The sequence below is a fragment of the Triplophysa dalaica genome, chromosome 13 (assembly GCF_015846415.1).
Source record: "Triplophysa dalaica isolate WHDGS20190420 chromosome 13, ASM1584641v1, whole genome shotgun sequence".
Classification (NCBI taxonomy): domain Eukaryota; kingdom Metazoa; phylum Chordata; class Actinopteri; order Cypriniformes; family Nemacheilidae; genus Triplophysa; species Triplophysa dalaica.
This window is the reverse complement of record NC_079554.1, coordinates 7,920,232-7,943,226: the sequence shown is the minus strand read 5'-3', so window position 1 is coordinate 7,943,226 and position 22,995 is coordinate 7,920,232. Positions and strand designations below refer to the sequence as shown.

The window sequence follows — 22,995 nt, the reverse complement described above, 5'->3', positions numbered from 1 at the left end:
TAATATGGAAAATAATTACTGCAAAGCTGTGAAGAAATTTCGTGTAATGCTTTAAGGTAGCAGTATAATGTGTGTTCTAGGTATGGGCACATTTTTAAATCATTTACGGGGTTTTTGGGATCGTTTTGATTGGCTACTGTGCTGTTTTTGTTGCGAAGATCTGGCAACCCTGAATGGAGACGTTGTCGAAAGAGGCGGATCTACTACTAGATGCAAATGCAAGCAAAAAAAAACTACTAGAAAGCCAATGTACAAATCGCATATTTCAACACATAAATGTTTTATTCGTCTTCGCGTTGAAAAGTCTAGAATGGGAGTAACATTAGAGTCCGATTCGGCACCACCACGCCCAGGCAATACGTGATTTGATTTCCCTATCGATAAAGTGCCACAAACCTCCGCCCATCTACTCCAACACTTCCTCTTCGGTTTAACAAAAACCGCAACAGATGGCAAATCTTCCCACAACTCCAAGAGACGGGAAAGGTAGCCGGGATGCTTCTTTGCAAAATCACAATGTAGTTCACGAGGACAGGAACGCCTTCACGACCCTCCACAGATGTTCAACTTCACGTTCTCTTCAGACGGGACGCGGGGGACAGCGTGGACTACTATTGTGATGGTATAACCAGAAGGGACAATATGTCTTCCAAGAACAAATGGCCGGTTTTATTCGGGCTGTTACTTGTGATAGCTGGTGTGGTGCTCATTATAATAGGCAAACCATATTTTTTTTACGTTGGCTTGGCAGTAACGTGCCTGGGGGTCTTCACTTTTACCCTTGCATTGTGCCTGGCTTGCAAACCCAGTCACGTCACAGTACCGGGTCACTGCATTCTACACCCACGAACAGGGATCTGCTACACTCCACATCAAGCCCTTGCAGTGCAAAGGTAAGGCTTAAATAAATCATCCAAATATGAACACAGCTGTACCACTTGTATGTTTTTTTGAGACTAACTGAATTCATGCAAGAGTTCAAAGCTGATGTGTAAGCATTGACCAAAACCAGACAATTATTGTTGAATTGAAAGTCAAGACCCCCAAAATCAAATTCACTCACTAAAAAGTGCTATTAGTATGAAACAGCCACGTTTTATGCTGGTTCCTTCGTTGCCAGGCCACTGCTATCTGGTTGCTAAGGTCTAAATCTTTTTCTGTGTGTTCTCTGCAGCTGATATTATGTTCTGGATGGTAACTATGGTATTTACAAGTGGTTTCTTCCTGGTTTAAAAAGCTCACACCTGTCTCGTATACTCAACCTCTGACATGGTTCAGGTGTCTCCTTTAACGTACAGCAAAGCCTATAAAACATTTTCTTGTTTCTTTTCCACAAGATGAGTTTATCACTGAAGTAAAAACCCTGAATATATTAATATATATTTTATGATTGGTAAAATATATATTAAATGAAATACTATTGTAATTAATACATGGATTGGTGGTTTTGTATAGGCTATCTTTGGCTTTCAATTTGTAAAACAAGCTGGATCAGTGGGAGCTCTGTCTCTTCTAGGTCTGCTCTCAGTTTATAAACCAAAGTGATGCAGAAGAAACAAATGTTTTGATTATAGAAGTAGGTCAAGCAGTCTGTTTCCTGTCAGTAAATTATTGCTGTTACATTTCATTTTTTTGTAGGCCTAGAGCGAAAGCAAGGATGTAAAGTTTACATTTGACTTTTCATAACAAGTGAATCTTCTCCGAATTTTTTCAGCGATTTCAGTGCATATCGAAATAAAACTCAAACATGACCAACTTTTCTGTAAATTCTCACAAGACCAGGTAATCTGTGCAGTGTTGTATTGTTCGTGTTAGGCACCAAAAAATCAAAACAGACAATTCTTCTTATTTTTTTATATACAGGGCACCAACTCACAACTTGGTCGCAACCTTTTTTTACACTAAAGCCCTTCATAATGACCTCAGTTGATAAATCGGTATGTTCATTTGTAATTCTGTCTTTTAAAATAGTCGGCTTTAGACCACTTCATATTTGCGCTTTAACACGTGCGAGCCAAATAAATCCAAAATAAATGTTGTATTTGTTATTTTATACAGTTGTTATAATTTAGTTTTATATTCAAGTTATACATTGGGTATGAAATGATCTGTCAGATATATAACCTTTATTGCCCTCTTTGTTTAATTTTGCTGCTGGCCGTCTTTATTTTTACCACATAAAATTAAATTAAATTAGCTAGTTCAAGACTATAAAGTAACTCAGAACTAAATTATTGTAAACGTACCTTACACATTGTCATAAATGAACTTTATGTACTAAATCTTACTACCCACTCCTGTTAAATGGTCTAACACGCTTGTGTTCTGATGTGTTTTGAGTTACTGATTTGATGGGTTCAGTCAGAGAGTCTCGTGAGTTCAGTGTTTGACATTTGAGTTGTTTCAACCAAATGAATCTGTTCAGATGAGTCATTACATCGCAAATCAGACATTAGAAGACACTGCACTGTTTGAGCTTAGGACATCGCAATAGATAGAAGTTAACACGGAAAACCCATCACTGGATAGGATTTTTCCATTATGTCCTACATTCACACCGAGCTGTAGTTCAGGTAAAAATATTCTCTGAATGCTTGAAACATGGATTCTGTCTAACGACCTTGGCTTTTGTTTAAAGTGTGAGGGAGAGAGACAGTTCAGAAACTGAAGGGTTCGAGTTCATGCGCAGAACAATCGGAATATGACATCAATGTTTTGAAAGCATATGGAGCAATCTAGTGCCTTTATGCCGCTCGGTCTGCGAAACACCGAATGAAGTGTACACACACTTAAGTTTGGAGATGGAGGGAGTGCACGGGCTCTCTGCTCGCTCTTTCCTGCAATCATAAGCGTGTCATTCACCACTCATTAATCACATTAAATATTAAAATAAATATTTGGTGGGCAAAAATTAGTTTTATGCACTCGCACCAATGCGACCCTACGAAATTTTAACTTGCACGTTATTAAAATAACGTGAAAAGCATTTTGGTCACAGTCTAGAGCGCTGATATATAAAATATTTAGATTAATCTGTGCAGTTTTTTTTTTTATTAATGCTCCCTCAGATCATTCAAAAATATGAACTTCCGTTTCTTGTTGGCTTTAATTCTAAAGCTCTGTTTTCTCATTCTCATTCATCTTGTCTTTATTTCTTTAGATTTGTTAAGGAATTAAGTTTATCCAAACATCTCAAGAACTTATTTAACTCCCTTGCTCGAGTTAAGAAATTTCTACTTCTGTGTTATTTCTTTATTGTTTCCTTGTGACATTTTAATGTGGGAATGAACAGCATTAGACATGTTTATAACCTTAACATATACATTTGACAGTTTTTCTTTGTATCATTTCCCATGTCAAAATTGTTAACCATTTTCAAAACATAGATAATGTTTAAAGATTTGTTAAAGCAAGCTCGTGTTTTGTTAGAGTCCATCTTTTGTCAGAGATTTGAGCAGCTTTTTCTGATTTCATGATGTATAACATTAACATAAAGCAGTCAGCATTGTACACATGCCTAGAAAGAAGGAGAAGGGAGGACTTTAAAAGATTGGCAGGGATTATTGTTTTTTTATTTTATTTTTGTAACATGCTGAAGCCATCAAATCACTGCCTAACCCTCCCCCCCATCTCCCCACCCCTTGTGTTTGCAGAGCAGAGTACAGTAGTTTAATATAGGAATGGTAAACACAGCTCACATTGCTTTGTTTTTAAACTTAAAGCTGGATACATTTTTTTAGACATCAATAAAAGAAAAAGAGTATGATAAGGAGCGGGCTTCTATAAACTTTATTAATATATTCATTCATTCTATTTTATTAATGATTATTAAAAGTGACAAATGCTTAATTGGAAGGGTAAAGTAACATTAGAGGTGCTAAAGTTCACACAAACTCAAAGCTCTAGTATTGTTCATAAGAAAAGTGCTAGGAAAGAAAAGTGGGTGAGACATTGTGAGACAAAAGAGAGAAACAGCGGTTGTCCAATAGTAATGCAGTGTTTATTGAGATGAGAAGGGGGCTGAGCACTACACCCTGAGGTACTCATATACAATGGATTCTCTTTTGAAAGGGTCTACCTTTGAGGCCGAACTCAAAAAAGTGGACAGCAGTTTCTGAAAGGGGAGAATGCAGACAGGACCACTGGGTGGTTCGCAATGCCAAAGGGTACAGACTAAATCAATAAAATGAGAGTGAAGATGCTTAGGCCAGTTTTAACAGCCAATAGCAATACAATGTCTGCTGAATGTCTACTTTTAAATCTGACTTATTGCAGGTTGTTTGATGAAATAAAAGAAATCTGGTTTATGTCTACTAAATGAGTACATGCAATGTAACAAATGGAAAACTTTCAACAACATTCAATGTGTGTCTTAAGCAAGCATTCGTGAGTCATTGCTATTTCCTATTTTCCCAGGAGGCTGGACAGGATCCGCAGAGCTGCGGAAGAGAATCACAATGAAGTCCAGACGCTCCCATCATCAGGCACTAATCAACTGAGCCTGCCTGGAACCCCCCCTCCCTGGCAAATGGAACCTCCACCATCCTACGAGACTGTTATGAAGACTACAACAGCTATTGACCAATAATAAACAACCACTACAATATCTAAGGATATGAATTGGAAGAAGCTAATGCTAAGAGAGAACTGAATCTCAACAAGTTGTATAAGGACAAGTTTCCAGGTCTACTACTTTCCCTCCCGTCATCTTCGTTCTAAAAATGAGCGACGCCTGCTTGTTACATCACAGCGAGGCACCAAATTGCTTGCAAAACCCTCTACTCATTCGGTTCCCCTGTGGTGGAATGAACTGCCAGCCTCCACCCGAACTGCAGCATCCTTCACAACTTTAAAAAAACTGCTCAAAACATACCGGTTCTGAATTTTTTTGACTAACCAAAAACTGTCTGACTCAGTATCTGCCTATCTTGTTGTTGTTTATTCTCTCCTTTGCTTACTCCAGAGAGCATGGCCTTGTAAACTAACTGTACAGTTTAATGTGTTGACAAAAGGTTCATATGCTCGCTTTGGATAAAGGCGTCTGCCAAATGAATAAATGTAAATGTAAGGATAAAGGATTTCTTTTCATGATCTTCAGGGACTGTATTGCTGTATGTCTTGAAGATTATGGTGTGCCTTCATTGACGATTCATTGTTTTGTATTTTCTCTCTCAGTAATCGTTTCACCCACATTTTCCTGGGAAGATATTACAAAATGCTGCAGAATAACATCCAGGGAATGTTTTTGGAATGCATCTGATTCAAGTTTTACATCATATTTTGCACTTTTTGCTACTTGAGTAACCTGACTGAATTTGAACACACACCGCTCGCCTTGAAAAACCCAGGGAAAACATATACTGTAGGACTATTGAATGTTTTGGTTTTGGCAGTGCCAACCATTTATCTGCATGTATATTTTAAAGGGACCGTTATCTGTCATGTATATTCTACTATTACACACTTCACATTTGTCATGATGTCTTGTTGCTGTAAACAACAGCTTTACAGTTACATCTAACAATCTTAATAGATTACGTTCTTATTAGACCCCATTTTTTTTATTTTTTATTAGTAGGATTGAGGAAATGTGCTTTTTTCCTGTATGTTCCAGACACTGTCACTTTAAAAAGCTTGCCTATAAGTTTTGTCTGTGTGGTAAGGTATCTGTATTCAATGTATCTCACTGATTTATTTAGTCTTTTTTTTTGTTCAAGTGTATTTTATACCCTCAACATATAAAGATGACACAAAACAGTTTTTATTCTATTTTTAACTAAAACTATTCATTGACCAACTATTTTTGTATATTCAGTACTGTACTTTTACATTGTATAATGTTTTTGTGCTGCCTTGAGTTTCAGTTGGCTTTAAATTCAAAAACATTTTGCACGCATAGCAGGTGCCCCAGTCATGTAGCATGCTTATTGACTGGTAGCAAAAAATATACATAATTATGAGCACCGTTTACATAGCAACCATGTTTTTTTCCCGATTTATTACCATTTGTAATACCAAACAAATACAAGCAACATGGTTAAACTGTATTTACTATAATGAAACTATGGTTAAGGTTACTGTGTTTTACCATAAATATCATAGTTAAACTATGGGTAGTATTATAATTAGTGGTGGGCATAGATTAATTTTTTTAATCTAGATTAAAATGGCTAATTTGAATTCTGCCGAAGGCATTCAGAATATGTGTGCTACCCAAATAATGACTAAAAGTAAGTCTTTGAGAACGGGTTTCTCAAGCCAGGTGGCGCATTAGACCAGGGGCTCATCTCCTGTTTCCAAAATGCATCACAAACTGCTTGAGAAAGCTGTTCTACTATGATAATTGGTGATGAAAATTTAATTATGTTCAATAAGATGAACTTGTGTTTACTTCCGCATTAGCTAAGGGATGATTTCCGTTTAGGTGGTACTTGAGACTGGAAGAGCTCCTACAGTACATTTACATTTAGTCATTTAGCAGATCTCAATACAAAGTTACTGGTTTCAACTAAAGCTAGACCAGTACCTGTTGAGAGAAAGTGTTTTTTTTAAACCAATTCCGCATTGCACAAGGTGCAAACAACCTTAGTCTTGTCGATGTTTCTATTGGGAAGATTCTTAAAAATTAATATTCCCTGAAGCAAACCCGGCGGCTTCATAGCTGCATCCATGTTAGCACGTCACTTTTGATGCGGTAATTTCACAGTAACGTGATGTTGTGTTCAGACCAAACGCGAATGGCGTGTCAAGCGCGAGTGATTTATATGTTAATGCAAAGAGGCGATAGACCTACTTGCTGCGCGAATCACGCGAATGAAGCCCTGCTTATGAGATGATGAGCCGGCTTCTGCTTCCGCGAATGACGCGAGTTGAAAAATATCGTTCTCGCCGCGTACAGTGCAGTTAAGCTGGTATACATCCGCGCTAAAATATCAAGGTGAAAGTCATCATAGCTTGCGTAGTATAGTCCCAGCTGCCAACCCAACTTTGAGAATAGATTAACGGCGACATTTTTTTTAACGCGCGATAATAGTCTCACTGCGTTAACGGCGTTAACGCCGTTAACGGCCCACCACTAATTATAATAAAATGTGTTTATTTTTATCAGGGCTTTTTTTGAGCAGATCAGAAGTTAACACATGCAAATGTTTTAAAATGAATTGTTTACAGGAATTTCAATTTATATCAAGCATGCAATTTCTAACTTATTGATTCCAGATCCAGAATTGAAATTTATTTTCGATCCCAACTCTTAACTTAAGGTTTAAATTTTCTTGTCTACTCAATCATTAAGATTCCAGTATTCTTGGAAAGAGTGTATTACGATTGCTCAAGCGAGTGCAACTTCTGCCTAGGGGAAGGTCACCTGACCAATGCCCATTACAGGTTTAATGATCCGGATCTTGGTAACCAACTGGTCCTGTGCCCTGTCAGTCACTCTTCCTTTAGAAGAAGACCTTCACCTCTAAAGGAACAGCCTTAAAGCTCCAGACTTGCACAGGTGTTGAACCTCCGAGTCTACGTCCATGGCCGAGAACCAGCCGTACCGCTATGGGCTCATCGTTTTGGGGATGGCCCTGGTGGCGTTGGGTATGTTCATGATTTCTGTAGAGGAGCCACAGGTTTTTGCCACATTCTGTGCTATGGGAGTACTGCTGATGGGAATAGGAACAATTTGGTCGCTGTGTCAGTGTTACCCCAAGGTAAGGAGGGTCAGGGGGTAATTTATGGATTACTTGTATGGTTATACGGTGTATAAGTTAACAAGTGCTTTGTTTGTATTTGTGCCTTGATGTCAACCTTACTACTGACTCTTTGGTAGATTTCTTAAACTTGTGCATGCATTGCAAGTCTAGACATTTTATCAAATTAATGGTTCTTCAAAGATTCTCATGTTCAGTAAACCGCCTTTTTCCTGTATAATGTTTCAAGATTCGTTCCTGGTTTTCTTATGGTTCTGTTGCCGTTCAACTGTAAAGCCCTAACTTGTAATTCAACCCTTTAATGCTGAAAAATGGTAGTGGAATAGGTTAAGAGTGTAAAGTGTTGCATTCTGGGCTGTCCTCTAGGTGACTCTCATACTACCGGAGAAGGAAGTGCTCTGTGCAGCTGAAAGACAAGATCCATGTGCTGTTGAAAGCTTGGATGAAAAAAGGTCTGGTTAACATCTGTTAATAAGGCATTGCAATGCTCAAAATTAATGTATTCATTAAACAACTACTCTGCAGTTTCATTTTTGTTAAGTATATGCTTTTGTTTTTAAGAATGAATGGGTTTGGTTTACTGCACCCCCTCCTCTTATCCATTCTTTCTAACTCAATTTCTCCTTGGTCTGTCATTATGTTACATAGGGTGGGGGTCTGTGCATTTTGAGAGTCCATCAAGACTCATTACTTTCTCAGTCTAAAATCACTCTCGCCGTAACTAGGTTACGCAGTTGCTTAATTGAATCTTAGAAGCCAGAAAATGTGATTATGTTCTGTAGGATAAGAATATGTTTGTAAAATTATTGATGAGAAGGAGCTGAAACTTGAAAACTCAACAGCCATTTTGTGATATAAATCTGAATACATCATTGAACATACGCAAAAATTTCAGTAAATTTCAAGCACATCACCTTGATGTCTTGGTGGCCTCCCTTACAAAAATGTTTATTCAAGTACTATTATGATACTAAAAATAAAAAGTATACTTTGAGAAATATACTTACACTAATTAGAAAAACGTTGTTAACTTGTTGTGTACTTTTTCATTTAAAGTGCTTACAACACTACAATTTTTTTTCCAGATTTATTTTCAATAATGATTTTGTATTCTTCAATAGCACCATATCGGGTCAATACATGTTTATGTTCAGTAATTCTCTTTTGCAACCATTTAAAAGCCTGCCTTATTTTTTATTTTGTAGTTCAACAGAACAAGTAAAAGCTCCCCTGGCTGGATTCTGTGATGTTGAAAAAGTAGATATATCCGCAGATCCACAACTGCAAACAGAAGATAAAAACCAACACCGTGCTATTGTTCCTCACCCATCTCAAAGGTCTTCAGACAGAACCCTGGCCTCCTCCAGCACTCCACTGCCAGAGAGCCGAACTTTTGGACCTGCTGGCACTGACAGAGAGATGTATTATGGGAAAGTGGATGATTCATGTTATACATCTGATCTGGACAGTGAATAGTTGACATGTTCCACAAATATGCTACAAAATTTGGGGGTTTTATTTTTTTCAGTATATAGTCAGTGAAGGAAGGTGCTTTGACCTCAAGAAAATGTTTTTCGTCATCCTCAGGAGGTCAAAATAAAAGAAGCAGTTTTACTTTGTATTCATTTTATTTATAAATATTTTAGGATTCTTCTATTAGTGAGCATTAAATATAATTGGATAAAATAGTAAGAGTTTGATTTTTGTAAAATATTTTTGAAAAGCCAAAATGACAAATGTTGATAATAACAATCAGATTGAGCATAAATTAAATTGGGGCTACAACTCACACCAAATATTGGTTTAGTTATTTTATATGAATTTATATGATTCAATTAAAAGAAAAATATAAATGAGATTAATAGGGTGCCAAAATATCACATTTTAACAACATGGTTATGGTGGGCAAAATAATTTACGGTAGCAATATTACGATAATGAAACTGACTGATGATATGAGTCAAATTTATATTTGTTTTTGTTTATTTTGTGTTTTGTTTTTTGTTTGGTCAAATAATTATTTGGGCATATATTTAAAAGGGCGGTGAATAGTTTACAATATTATGATTTGTGTTGAACACAATATGATTATTGTGGTATTAGCCCATAATTGTGTATTCTGACACCCCTTAATAAAGGAATAGTTCACCTCAAAATAACTCCCCATCGACATTCCATAATTTTTATTCCTACTATGGGATGTCAATGGGGGCTTTTTTAAAGTGAACTGCTCCTTCAGTGTTGAAGTCGTGTACCTTTTCATACAGGCTTCGTTTATATTTGTCATTAACATGCGATCTCTGTGATCTGAACAAGCAGATGGGATTTACAGAGCGTTTACACTTGTCTTTTCAATGTGTATGTGGACAAAATCCAGATATAGGTAAATCTTTAAAAACTTTTTTAAAAATGAGGATTGTTCTGTTGTAAGGTAAATAAAGGTGATACATTTACAGGTGATCAAATACATGCACTGGTGACCTTTAATCTTGACACCATGCGAGTATAGTGAGACATGAGCGGTTTGGAATGTGGAGCTCAGAGATCTTTGTTTTGAAAGATTCTTCACAGAAGCTATGAGACAAGAGACCATATCAGATCAAACACTAAATACAACCATATATGGTTTCATGTCTGTTTGAAAATGACTTGATTTGTAGAATTGTTTTAGTTTAGCCACTTTTAGTTTTAGTGAGGAAAAACCTGCATCTTAGAACAAAACAATCCATCTCACCCCCAAAGTCCTGTAAATTATTCTACACAAACACACTTGTAAAAGGTGCTACAAAAGGTTTTTCACAGTAATGCCATAGAAAAAGCGTTTTTGCTCTGCAAAGAGCTCTTAATGATTTCTACAAAGAACATTTTGTGAAACAGAAAGTGTCATTAAATGTAGAGAACCCCATTATAGGCAGACACAGGGATGAAGGGGTTAACAAATAATTTATTTAAACACAAGACTCTACAAACGGCAAAACAAAAACCGACAAGGGGGAAAACACGAAACCAAAACTAGCCGACACAACATCACAAAGAACATGGAAGGTAATGTATCCACAGACAAGACTAGCACGGGCTAGACACGACACGACACGACACGACACGACACGACTAAGTATGATACAAAACGATCAAGCACAGGACGATGAAACATGAGGACTATTTAAAGGGGAGACAGACAAAGGATAATTAATAAGGACCAGGTGACAGAGATCAAACACTAAGGGAAGCTAACGAGACCAAAAGGGCGAGAAACACAGACGAGACTCGGAAAGAGGGTGAGAGGAGCTCTAAGGCCCAACTTCTCTTTCCACAAAGAACCTTAGGCTATGTCATGGCTCCGCCCCAAGACCAAGAATAGACAAGACAAGATGGCGGAACCATGCCAAGAAAGGATCTTCAGATGTTAAAGGTTCTATTAGCCAAAATCCTTTTGACCTATTGATTAAATGCTTTTAAGGATTTATTCCTGTCATTACAAAACAAATTCAAAGGGGTCATATGGCGTGAATACATGTTTCTGTGTCTTTGCTGTTTTATAAGTTGCCCATGCATGTATATTTCAGATAGAAATATTTCAAAAATTAAAATGTCAGAAAATGGAATGTATTCTATCTAATGCTCATCCAGACCTGCCTGAAACGCCTTGTGTAACAACAACCCCACAAATCTACGTCAATTCAAGGTTTGATTTGACTATGACCGACCAAAGGTATATGCAAGTGCCTGTCAGTACAATTGCTTTGGAACCTGATGTTCTAAATATGGTAAGAGGCGTTTTATTTCCGTAGCACTATTGCAGTATTCGACCAATCACTACGCACTGGTTAGCTGGCCATTCATAGCTTACCTCGCATTTCAGAACGATGAGCTTGTAAAAGATCTGTGCGTTTCAGAGAGGAGAGGCAAAGAGGAGATACAAACATGCACAGTATATGGAAAAAACTGCGTTTTTGAACCTTAAATCGTGTGTACACATAGCATTTTATCTAAAACAAATGATAATATTGGCTTCAGCCGTGTCATTTGACCCCTTTAAAATTATTTCACATTTTACGGATTCATTTTATGGATGACTACTGAAGAATGAAGAAAAGCACTAGAACTTTTTTTGAGTTTGAGTTTAAAAAGTTTCCCAAGTTTCCAAAAAAGTTACATTGTCCGTCCATATTTTAGTATTGATGACTTTATCATATAGCCTATTTTTCTTTATTGTTAATTCATGTTAGGTGCACATGTTAAAAGACTACATTATGAAACAATTGAATACAACACACAATATTTCTGGAGCAACATATACACATAAAAAAGCATGAACTGTTATAATAAATAACACATATTTTTTTGAGAGTGAATAGGCTATAGCAGCATAATAATATTATTTCTTTGTTAAAACACTTCAGTGGCTAAGTTAATATCACAAAAATAAACAGCTATATTAATTTAATAAAATAAAATAAAACGTATAACTTCTAAAAATAGAACCTTTAAAATAATTTAATAATTTAAGTGATTTTCTCAATTTGACACATTAAAAAAAGATTAAAATCCAACAGTTAATTTTTCTAAAATGTACGTATATAATTTTTATGTAAAGTTTGTTTAATGAAAATAAATAAGTATTCAATTAACAAGTTATATTTTTAATAATAACTGAATTATTTTAGTTATTCAGATTTACTTAATTTTTTACATAAATTTACACAAATTAAACAGTATATTGCATTGATTTCACAGCTTTAAAACAAAAATTGTTTCACCGAATAAAATAAGTAAATCACAGTTAAACTTAAGGCCTATAGGATTTTTTTCAGCTGACCTTCAATACCGCTCTCGAGCCAACAGAGGACGATGTGAGGCCACGATAAAAGCAGCCTAAAGACGTAAGTTCAATAAATGCGCACATATGATCTCCTATTTTGTGCTATAACATAATATCAAGATGTGAATATTGCATTACAGGTAGGCTATATGTAAACACCACCACGAAAATCTGGAGACATCCATAAGCCGTTACAAAACCTTATTGTTTACAAATAGGCCTACTATATATCTACATATGTTTATAGCATGTTTATATCCGGATGCAACAATTGTACATTGCATTCAAGGTATAGCTACACGTTGCATCTAAACCAGTGTGAACCCATGGTTGATAACCGAATATAACCAGAGTCACTCAACCAAAAAAACAATAAACTCGTGTTTTACAAGTTTCATTCAATATTTAAACATCATTGCGCAGGTCTGTGGGGTTGTTCTTAAGACATTTGTGTTGGCGCGATGAACTGTAATTTGAGCCTCTTTAGGAGTATTCATTGACAAGACATCGTTCGATATAGTGAAACGTCACCAAGCCCCACCTCACTCACAGTTTCACATTTGATAAGTGAAATGAGGCTAAATTTCCCACAAAATCGTTCTGCAATAGACGCCTGCGTCATCACATCTTCCCAAAAGGGAATTTTAAACTATTGCTTTATTTTTCGTGTAAAAGGCAAAAAGTGAGCTCAGAATGAGAGCAGTTGTGACTGCTTGCTGTTTAAGTTTTCTTCTGGGTCTAGTGGCTGTGGTTGAAGGTGATGAAGACTACACTGAGGATGAAGAGATGATCTTGTCTCTCATTCTGCAGGATGACAGTCAGCCTGAAGCAGACAGCGGACCCTCTGCCCAGTTTTACAGGTGCACTAAGGTAAGTTATAAAACTTCGACGTGCCATCAAACTAAATCCATTCTAAAATCTTTAAATGCATTGTTTTGCTAAATTTGTATAATATAAATATAATCGTATTTTTAGGATTATAGGAATAGTTTTATAACCGAACAGTTACACTTTTTACTGAGGATTTTGATTTTACCGCAATATCAAATAAATTGTCAGCTTTACCTCATGTAGACCTATAAAGAAAACGATTTAAAACTTATAAATCCATGTATTTATTGACCATATCAAACCCTTCGTAAATCAAGTACCCATGTTTTACACGCAGGACGCATGGCGCATGCCAGGACAGTATATTGTGGTGATGCGGAACGGAACGCACGTAAACCAGGTGGAGCGCACCGCGCGCAGACTCCGCGCAAAAGCAGCAAAACGCGGATACCTGATCGAAATCACGCATAGCTATTCTGGAGTATTCAACGGATTTCTAGTTAAGATGAGCAGTGATGTTCTTCACATGGTAATTAAGACACCTGCTCTCATTGTTGTGTTCATAGGCCTATATTAATTCGCTGATGAGCTTGATAGCTGACAAAAAACAAAACTTGAAAAAACAATCTATTGTAAAACGGGCATCTTTCATTCCATTGTCCTGTGTTTTTGGCAGGCAGTAAAGCTGCCTCATGTGGAATACATTGAAGAGGATTCCTCTATCTTTGCTCAGAGCATCCCCTGGAACCTGGAGCGCATCACTCAAAACAAGCACCAGACTGGAAAATACTCACCACCCAGTGAGATGTCTTTCACATTGTCGAACAAGTTTATTACCCAGAAAATAGTTTTACCCTGCTTTGTACCCCAAGACTTTAAAGTTTTATACCGGAGGATTCCTTCTCCATAGAAACATATATTTTTTTTAGAAAAATCAAGATGTAAGGATTCATTTTATTGTGCTTTTTATTATTAATATTAATATTTTTGTGCCTTGTAATGTCCACTTTGTATGGAAGACATTTGTATAGGAGACAGCAGCTTAGACTTTCTGGTAAACTTTCTAAGTCTGGCATTTGATGGAAAAGAAAGTCATATCATGTCACAAATGACTGCTATTCCATTTTCTTAACAAATTATATATTTTCAGTTTTATCTCCTGTTTGGCTATCGATTTTTATTAAGCATGCTTGTGTTTGTAGATGATGGTGCACAGGTGGGGGTATTTCTCATGGACACAAGTGTTCACTTAAGTCACCGTGAGATTGAGGGCAAAGTGATGGTGACAGACTTCAACAGTGTGCCAGAGGAGGATGGGGTCAGAGTTAACAGACAGGTTAGTAAATGTACATATTTTTAGAAAATAATCTCATCATTATATGCCCAATACTTCCTTTAGTCTTCTCCCCACAGGCTAGTCAGTGTGACAGTCATGGCACACACATAGCAGGCGTGGTAAGTGGGCGGGACTCAGGTGTGGCTCAGGGTACCAGTTTAAACAGCGTTCGAGTTTTGAACTGCCAAGGGAAGGGTACCGTGTCAGGAGCTTTGGCAGGTAAACAACTAAATTAATCAAATAAATAAACCAAACAAATCAAAGCTTCTATAAATTAATGAATGTTGATAGTATTACTTTTTTTCGAACTATCTGTTAAAGTGACACAACTCTGTTTCAGGTCTGGAGTACATACAGTCATCACTGACGGCCCAGCCCATCAGCCCTGTGATTCTGCTGCTGCCGTTTGCAGGAGGATTTAGTCGAACTCTCAACACCGCATGCAGAAAAATGGTTGAATCTGGGGCTATAGTTATTGCTGCAGCGGGTAACTACAAAGATGATGCTTGCCTATATTCACCAGCCTCTGAGCCTGAGGTACAAGTCTAAATTTCTCAGTAGGTCAAATATTTTAGAAAGGCCCTTATTGTCAATATAACCCCACGCTGACATCTGTTGGTACCCTGCTGCAGGTGATAACAGTTGGGGCTATTAATTTTGATGATCAGCCAGTGAACACGGGGACGACGGGCACTAATGTGGGCCGCTGTGTGGATGTTTTTGCACCTGGTGATGACATCATCAGTGCGTCCAGCGACTGCCCAACCTGTTTCACCACCAAGAGTGGAACGTCACAGGCAGTTGCACATGTTGCTGGTTAGCTTACACAAACTACACATATTATAAATATGACATCTGATCAATATCAATTTGTTCAGGTCGTCTTATTACGCACTTATTTTTCTCATTAAAAACATTAGAATAAAAAAAACTGTAATTCACCCATTTGAGATGACTATTTATTAGCTTGTTAATGAACCGATAAAATCTGTTTTTATTTTATCTGGGCTGAGTTGAATAATTTACATTGTTTCATGGACATCACATAAGTTATTTTTGGCTTCAAAGTGCACACTTATACAATTGCAACCTTAGCAGATACAGCACATCTGCACATACATGCTGCTACATCCATGATGCTAGGATTCCAAGGTGACTGACAAAATGGCCAATGCAACTTTTCATCTAACCTGTTTAATGTCTGTTCTCAGGTATAGCAGCGGTGCTCCTCAACCTTAATCCAAACTCCAGCTCAGCTGAGGTTCTGCAACAGCTTCTCTATTATTCAGTGAAAAAGGTCATGAATCCGGAGTCTCTACCCCAGAACCACCGTCTCACTACACCCAACATGGTGGTCGCCCTGCCCGATCCAACCTCAACACTTACAGGTCAGAGGTTCCAGATGGAAAAAGTTGTGCAGAGAAATAGGGGTTAAATAGATTAATGAACTGGTATTCAAGATTATGATGATACTATAATTATCTGATTGATATAGATTTGCAATAGTGTGCTGTTCTATTTACATATTAATTGTGAATTAATTATTCAAGATCTGCAAAACTTTTTTTGTTTTTTTGAACAGTTTATCCAGTTTTCTGCAAAGAAATGGAAATATGAATAATATTTTATTTTATTTGGAATCTTTATATATTTTTGTCAATTGTTCACAGAAGGAAACAAAATGTTCATGTTCATACCCATAAATGGTGAATTAGAAAAAGATATTTGTAAAAATATTTTTTCCAGAGCTGTATACCTTATACTGGTAACCAGTAGGTTGGCTTCAATTTCTTAGATAAACAGTTCACTATAAAGCTATGAAAATTCTTTCATATTTTTTCACCATCATGCCACACCAGATATACACTCACCTAAAGGATTATTAGGAACATCATACTAATACTGTGTTTGACCCCCTTTCGCCTTCAGAACTGCCTTAATTCTACATGGCATTGATTCAACAAGGTGCTGAAAGCATTCTTCAGAAATGTTGGCCCATATTGAGAGAATAGCATCTTGCAGTTGATGGAGATTTGTGGGATGCACGAAGCTCGCGTTCCACCACATCCCAAAGATGCTCTATTGGGTTGAGATCTGGTGACTGTGGGGGCCATTTTAGTACAGTGAACTCATTGTCATGTTCAAGAAACCAATTTTAAATGATTCAAGCTTTGTGACATGGTGCATTATCCTGCTGGAAGTAGCCATCAGAGGATGGGTACATGGTGGTCATAAAGGGATGGACATGGTCAGAAACAATGCTCAGGTAGGCCGTGGCATTTAAACGATGCCCAATTGGCACTAAGGGGCCTAAAGTGTGCCAAGAAAACATCCCCCACACCATTACACCACCACCATAATTGCATTAATGAGAAATTGAACAGGTGTTCCTAATAATCCTTTAGGTGAGTGTATATGACTTGGTTTTTCATGTAAACATAAATGATTGTGTATTAAAATGCCATATTTTGAGTTTAGTCAATGATCAATTTGTCACGTATCCATCGAAACATACAAATCAGGGGCCGGATTCACAAACATGGGCTATTAGAAGCAAACTAGGATGGACCCTTCAGGGACGTACCAGCCTAGTGGTGCCTAGACTCAAACCAAACCAGTGTTTGCACATTTATACCTTACCTTGCACGGCTGAGCTGTATGTGGAAAGGCTGTGGCAAGTGGCTATTCTGCCGTTTCAGAATGTAAAGGAGAGTACAAGATCTCAGCCCAGAAGAGAGGGACAAAGATGGTGAAACCTGGTTTGTCCCCCAGCATATGGTGAGCTATAATGGAAAGAATGGTGGTGGTGTTTGATTGCTCCTTCCAGTTCAATGGCCTCAGTTTAAACAAATCACTCCTCGCTGTCCCCACCTTGGGTTCATCACTACATTACAGCGACACGTAAAAGAACACAGGCAGCCCAATGGAGAAGGGGGCTTTGAATTGAGAAAATGGTTCAGCAAAGTACCAGCTGCCGTGCAACATCTTCCAAGTGAAGAAAGATTGGATGGCAGTGAACTCTGGTTCACCCACAAACCTCATACAACAGTATGAAACAATAAACAAGGCCAATTTATGGCACCTTTAAGAAGTGTGCGTGCATCGTACAAAATCACACACCCATCTACATTCTACTTCAGTAAAATTCATCAAAGATCAGAGTCAATTCTTTGGCCACCAGGATATATGTACCATATCCTACAGTCCTGTAGTCGAGTTATAGTTCCTATCACACGTATTTGGTTGTTTTACATGTGATGTGTATTGTAAATGTTGTGTTAACTGAACGTTAAGCGAACATCTGTATATTTTTGTTTATTGTTGCAGGGGAGGCTCTGCTCTGTCGCTCCGTGTGGTCTGAGAGGTCTGGGGTCATGGGTTTTGCGACAGCTGTGGCACGCTGTCGCCGCGGTGAAGAGATGATGAGCTGTTCCAGTTTCTCACTTAAGGGAGTACGAGCTGGAGAAAGAATGGAAGTGAGTATCAGACAGAGAGAGACAAACAGTATATCCAGTTTTTGCTCATCAGAGAATATCAGAAAAGCACACAATTGCTCTCTGACAGGAGAGAGATGGAAAGAAAGAGTGTATTGCCGTCAATGGAAATGGAGGGCAAGGTGTGTACGCTGTCGCTCGCTGCTGTACAGGCCATAATGCTCAATGCCAGATGATGGAGAGTCCACAGAAAGGAGAGCGTGCAGAATGTCTCAACGCAGATCATCAGCTCACAGGTGACAAACACCTTTTACACTTCATGCAGTGGCTATGACTTAATATTATTTATACTTTTATCTGGTTGTCGTTAAACATTTCAGTCAATTTTCCCCTTATAGGCTGCAGTTTTTTCTCTTCATCCGGAGATGTATCGGACTCTGATCGATCTCTGCATGGCAGCCGGAGGGCATGTCCAGCTAGTAGGGGTGTGACGTCCTACGCCTCTTGCTGCCATGCACCCTCTTTGGAGTGTCACGTGAAAGAACATGACTCAACGGGTTTGAGCACACAGGTGACTTATTCTTACAAGAAGTTTGCTTTCTTTCATTCATACAAAATAAAAGCGTCTAACAACATTTTATCAGTTACAATTTAAGGTTTGTTTGTCAAATCTCAGGTCATCTGTTCCATTGTGCTTTCATATCTCCATGACCCCAAAGTAATAATAAATATCCCCCTACATCAAATGTTTTTGAGCCGCAAATTAACTAAATTAATTTTGTTCTTTCTGAATGTATCCATGGCTATATTAAACAGCAGATTCTCCGGATAAATATCCAACAAAACAAATGTCATTGTCTTTATCATAGGAAAACATTTATGATCAATGCAGACAAAAACATTTATCTTAGCTCGCAATGACATTTTGCTCTAGTAGTCTCTTTTTGATCCTTTGCAACATTGCTCAATGAACAGAATCAGTGATAAAGCTAGTATCTGAATTTTTTCACAATCCCATGACACGTCAACAAAAGTAGAGCCCCAAGATACCCTTCTGGCCAAAGCAATTTTCTGACCTATATCAAAGCAGGACAACTTCATCTCATAGTATAGTTGTTCCCTTATGGCACCTCTCTCTGTCTTTCAGGTGGAGGTTTCATGTGATGATTCATGGACATTAACAGGCTGTCAGGCTCTCTCACGTGGTCCTTTCATTCACGGTGCATACGGCCTGGGAAACACTTGCGTAGTTGTAACATCAGGAGGGGATAGAAGTGCTGCGTCCATCGCCACCTGCTGCAGACACCGCCCCCTCCAGCGGGCTGATGTCATCACGACCTCTGAAGAGATCTCTGACGTCTGAGGGGATATATGTATGTTTGTACCAATTTCCTTCCTGCTGTCTGGACATAACCAAAGACAATTGAAATATAATATGAGGGTGTGAGGTACAGTATATCACAAATGGGGAGAGTTAAGACAGGAGGGAATACTATATGATTATTAGTCATAATATATTCCTTTGAACTATATACAGAAATTATTGAAGCGTTCGCTGTTAAGAAGGCTGTAATACATTGCATTTTTTTAAAACTTCCATTCAACCCTGTTACTAGCATTATTGCACAAAAATATATTTTCTTGCCTAAAAGTGAAAATACTGTTTCATAAATACAAACCGACATGTTGTGGTTACAATTACACGTTTGGCAGACAATTTTACAGTTCATGCAAGGCATACATTTTATCAGTATACGTTGGCCATATTGAGCTTAATTGAGGCTAAAAAGTGTAATCTTGTTATCTATTCTAGTGTATCTTGCTTGAAAATAACAAATGATGGTTAAAAAAAACTGCATTAAGACAGTTCCAAGTCGTGGTAACATGGTTGTAACAGGGTTGAAGTTACCTGCAGATTTATTTAGCAAGACCGTTTTCTTTGTTGCATGCACCTGTAGAATTATTTTTGTAAATATGTTTGACATGATCTGTTTTATACAAAGAAACACTTCATCAATCATAAAAAAAAAACTTGAAATTTGACACAGTAACTCGACACACAAAACCACACGGCATGTGAAATGTTGCGCATTCCAGTTTTATCCGTTTATATCAAAGGTTTTCGTTGTGAAACTCTGATGTACAAATTAAAATGTGGTTATAACATGCATGAACAGATTTCTTTACACATCATACAAACTCGCAGCATGAATCAAAGAGTCACCACTTAAAAACCCCTTTCTTCAACCCTGTCCTGACACCAAGCTTAAAAACACAAGCCTGATCAAAGATCTACTGTGAGGTTGGTACAGCTTCTCCAGGTGTAGGGAAAAGTAAGGGTTAACGTATAGTTTAAGCACACCGTGTCGCTCGAGTCACCCTACGAACTCCATACGATCGAAAACCAATGCAGGCAGTTGAGCTGAAATATGTGATTATGTGCATGTGCATAATTCAGCAAATAAAATAGAGGTGCCTTGTAGGAAGGCACTGATCTGATGAATTACCCCCTCAATCTTTATTAAACCCAGTCTTCAGGCATGTTAAAAAATCTCTGATGATCCTAAAACCCAAACCACCAATGAACCACAGTCGATTTCCAGTTGATTCGTTCAAAGGCAGTTGTAAATACTGCAGTGTTTTGCTGACGTTTAAAAGACCGACACCATGACAAAGAATCAAATAATCCCGCTGTAAAAAACAGCCTAAACCAATCTGGTGGTCTCCGGTCTGATCTTTGGGTGGTCTCCCATTTTGGCCAAGCTGACCTTCTAGGTCTCCTAGACGGATCAAGCTGTTTTATTCAGCCCATAGTCTCTCACACAACTCGTGGACAGACATGCAAAGCAGCAGAGCAAGAAAGCAACAACGTGAAAGTTGATGATCAAGTGAGCGGATAAATGTGAGGTAAAGATCAGCGCGTGGTTCACACTTTCAGCAAACGCTTGTGAGATGGCGTTGAGGTCTTTCCGCTGTAAACATTAAATGTCGCTAAGTGTCCTAATCTAAACTACTGTACATACGAAATAAGCAGCAAACGTAAGCTGAATCCATTGGCCGGCTTCGAACAGAGACGCACGAGGCGCTGCGTGTGTCCATTTCCTCAGCTGAGGCATCGCTAGATTCCAACTTGCTAGTGTGTGTGTTGCTTTAGTAACGGTGAGTGAGTTCAGGCGATGCACAGCGTGTCCAAATGTTTGACTAGAGGTCAGAACACAAGCAAGTGAGGGGGAAGAGTCGAATAAAGGCACTTTACTGCACTCCGAGATCTTCCCATCACTTTCCCTTCATCCTCTTTAAACCAGCTGGTTTCGCTGTTTCACCTCTCCAAAAAAAACCCCAGCTTGACTAGGACGAGATCCAGCTTAGTTTGCTTTAAGATATTTTTTTTATTGGCGCTATCCTTACCTCGTCCTTCAACTCGTCTCGGTTTGCATTGTGCACAAAGATGCAAGCATACAAACAAAACAAAATGATTTGGCAAAATAAACCCCTGAAAAGCATCTCCATGGTCAGTTCAGAGTCCCTTGCTTATGAATTGTACTACTTAGACAAGCACCTGTACCCTTCCGGACAACCACTTCAGAGCGACGCGTAACAGACAGACATAGTGAGAGACGCTTTGTGAATGATACAAGCAATAAACTGCCGATTGTTGCACATTTTACAGCACCGCACACAATAGTGTTTCTCTGCATTTCTCATATTTCTGTGTTGAGACGGTGCTTGCATATCTCTTGGGGTGCATCTTTGTTGATCTGCCACCATAAGGTAAGTTCAGATGTTCGCTGTAATATTTCTTTCCTGCATACAGATTGTGTCGTCTTGGGCCTGGTTTCCCTGCATGCTGTTAGATTTCCACCATTGTCACCATTGTCTCAAACTGAATTCAACTATAAAGTGCATTTAAAAAAATACCAGCGAGAAAGAAAAAAAATGTGTGATTTGACTCTCAAAGGCTTGGCAAGTTCCTCTTTGAACAAATTTGAGGCACCTCTCAAACAGATCCAGAACAAAAATCAGTAAAGGATTCTTAAAAATATTATTTTACATTTGAAATTACACGTATGGAACACATCTTTACATATCTCATGAATAGTATCTACTTAATTACATTGGCAAATACACGCTGACTTGATTTCCGTTAAAACGTCCCCTCTGGCACAGTTGCATCTGTGTAAAAATTTCAAAGGTAACCCTCCGTTTTAATTATGCCCCGTTTGTCTGACAGCAACATGAACTTTCGAGACCTGAACTTTAACTTTATCCCATCAGGCTTTAACCCGATGACCTCGGGAGATAAAAACTCGAGATTTTCGTGTCTGTTTGCAACTCCAGCGAGGTGACCTGAAGAGCGAGAGCTCGGATGGGCTCCTCTGTTGCTTCTGGTTGCAGGCGCTTTAATTCCAGTCCCGAGATCAAATGCTAGTATCTGATTGTCTCTTTGGAGCCTCAACATCTTTCTGTCGGAGGGAAACGTATGTGTTTCGCTGTGTAAAAACAATCGGGAGAGTTAAGGGTCCACGTCTTCCAAATCACTTCGAGAATCCCCCAACATCATTGGCGATTCTGATCCCTGAGAGAAAGAAAGAAACAGTTAACCACTAAAAGTTTTTACAAAGTAAAAGATTACAATGTAACTTATATGGTCCATTCCTACAGAATTGGAGCAAACTGCTGTCCCAGATAAAAAAACAACTAAACATTCAAGTATTCGAATCTTAGATCCTAAAATCTATTGAAACACACTATAATATTTAAAATATCAGTTACCTTAACAGATACTGTACATAAAATTATCATTTATTGGGTACTTAAATTAAAATACATTGTTTTCCCCCATTGTTATAAAAAAAATATTTATGTTAC

General features: G+C 38.0%; 4 protein-coding genes across 4 annotated transcripts in view; 3 read left to right on the top strand and 1 right to left on the bottom strand.

The window, feature by feature from the left end:
* The first annotated feature begins 310 nt into the window (after nucleotides 1-310).
* Nucleotides 311-5,800, top strand: si:dkeyp-51f12.3 (uncharacterized protein LOC107988041 homolog). Its single transcript, XM_056764798.1, has 3 exons — nucleotides 311-316; nucleotides 523-893; nucleotides 4,417-5,800. The coding sequence occupies exons 1-3, from the start codon at nucleotides 311-313 to the stop codon at nucleotides 4,586-4,588; spliced, it is 549 nt and encodes a 182-aa protein (XP_056620776.1). The 3' UTR covers nucleotides 4,589-5,800.
* Nucleotides 5,801-7,439: 1,639 nt separating this feature from the next.
* On the top strand, nucleotides 7,440-9,317 carry bsnd (barttin CLCNK type accessory subunit beta). Its single transcript, XM_056765021.1, has 3 exons — nucleotides 7,440-7,703; nucleotides 8,070-8,155; nucleotides 8,909-9,317. The coding sequence occupies exons 1-3, from the start codon at nucleotides 7,527-7,529 to the stop codon at nucleotides 9,177-9,179; spliced, it is 534 nt and encodes a 177-aa protein (XP_056620999.1). The 5' UTR covers nucleotides 7,440-7,526; the 3' UTR covers nucleotides 9,180-9,317.
* Nucleotides 9,318-13,098: 3,781 nt separating this feature from the next.
* Nucleotides 13,099-20,294, top strand: pcsk9 (proprotein convertase subtilisin/kexin type 9). Its single transcript, XM_056763903.1, has 12 exons — nucleotides 13,099-13,395; nucleotides 13,694-13,885; nucleotides 14,033-14,156; nucleotides 14,559-14,692; nucleotides 14,770-14,911; nucleotides 15,033-15,229; nucleotides 15,325-15,508; nucleotides 15,904-16,080; nucleotides 18,020-18,168; nucleotides 18,257-18,422; nucleotides 18,525-18,697; nucleotides 19,274-20,294. Exons 1-12 carry the CDS (start codon nucleotides 13,219-13,221, stop codon nucleotides 19,487-19,489), a joined length of 2,031 nt encoding a protein of 676 aa, XP_056619881.1. The 5' UTR covers nucleotides 13,099-13,218; the 3' UTR covers nucleotides 19,490-20,294.
* usp24 (ubiquitin specific peptidase 24) overlaps nucleotides 20,204-22,995 on the bottom strand; it is a 53,031-nt gene continuing 50,239 nt past the window's right edge. Inside the window, 1 exon segment of the mRNA XM_056763902.1 lies at nucleotides 20,204-22,702. Within this exon segment, the coding sequence (XP_056619880.1) occupies nucleotides 22,640-22,702 (63 nt within the window). The 3' untranslated portion in view covers nucleotides 20,204-22,639.

What these genes read in the sequence shown, in the direction of transcription:
- si:dkeyp-51f12.3 (XM_056764798.1), top strand. An exon ending in CAAGCCCTTGCAGTGCAAAG is followed by an intron (nt 894 to 4,416) that starts GTAAGGCTTAAA and finishes CTATTTTCCCAG; the next exon opens with GAGGCTGGACAGGATCCGCA.
- bsnd (XM_056765021.1), top strand. Translation starts at nt 7,527, where the DNA reads ATGGCCGAGAACCAGCCGTACCGCTATGGGCTCATCGTTTTGGGGATG. An exon ending in TGTGTCAGTGTTACCCCAAG is followed by an intron (nt 7,704 to 8,069) that starts GTAAGGAGGGTC and finishes GCTGTCCTCTAG; the next exon opens with GTGACTCTCATACTACCGGA. An exon ending in GAAAGCTTGGATGAAAAAAG is followed by an intron (nt 8,156 to 8,908) that starts GTCTGGTTAACA and finishes TTTATTTTGTAG; the next exon opens with TTCAACAGAACAAGTAAAAG.
- pcsk9 (XM_056763903.1), top strand. Translation starts at nt 13,219, where the DNA reads ATGAGAGCAGTTGTGACTGCTTGCTGTTTAAGTTTTCTTCTGGGTCTA. An exon ending in AGTTTTACAGGTGCACTAAG is followed by an intron (nt 13,396 to 13,693) that starts GTAAGTTATAAA and finishes TTTTACACGCAG; the next exon opens with GACGCATGGCGCATGCCAGG. An exon ending in TCCAACCTCAACACTTACAG is followed by an intron (nt 16,081 to 18,019) that starts GTCAGAGGTTCC and finishes TTATTGTTGCAG; the next exon opens with GGGAGGCTCTGCTCTGTCGC.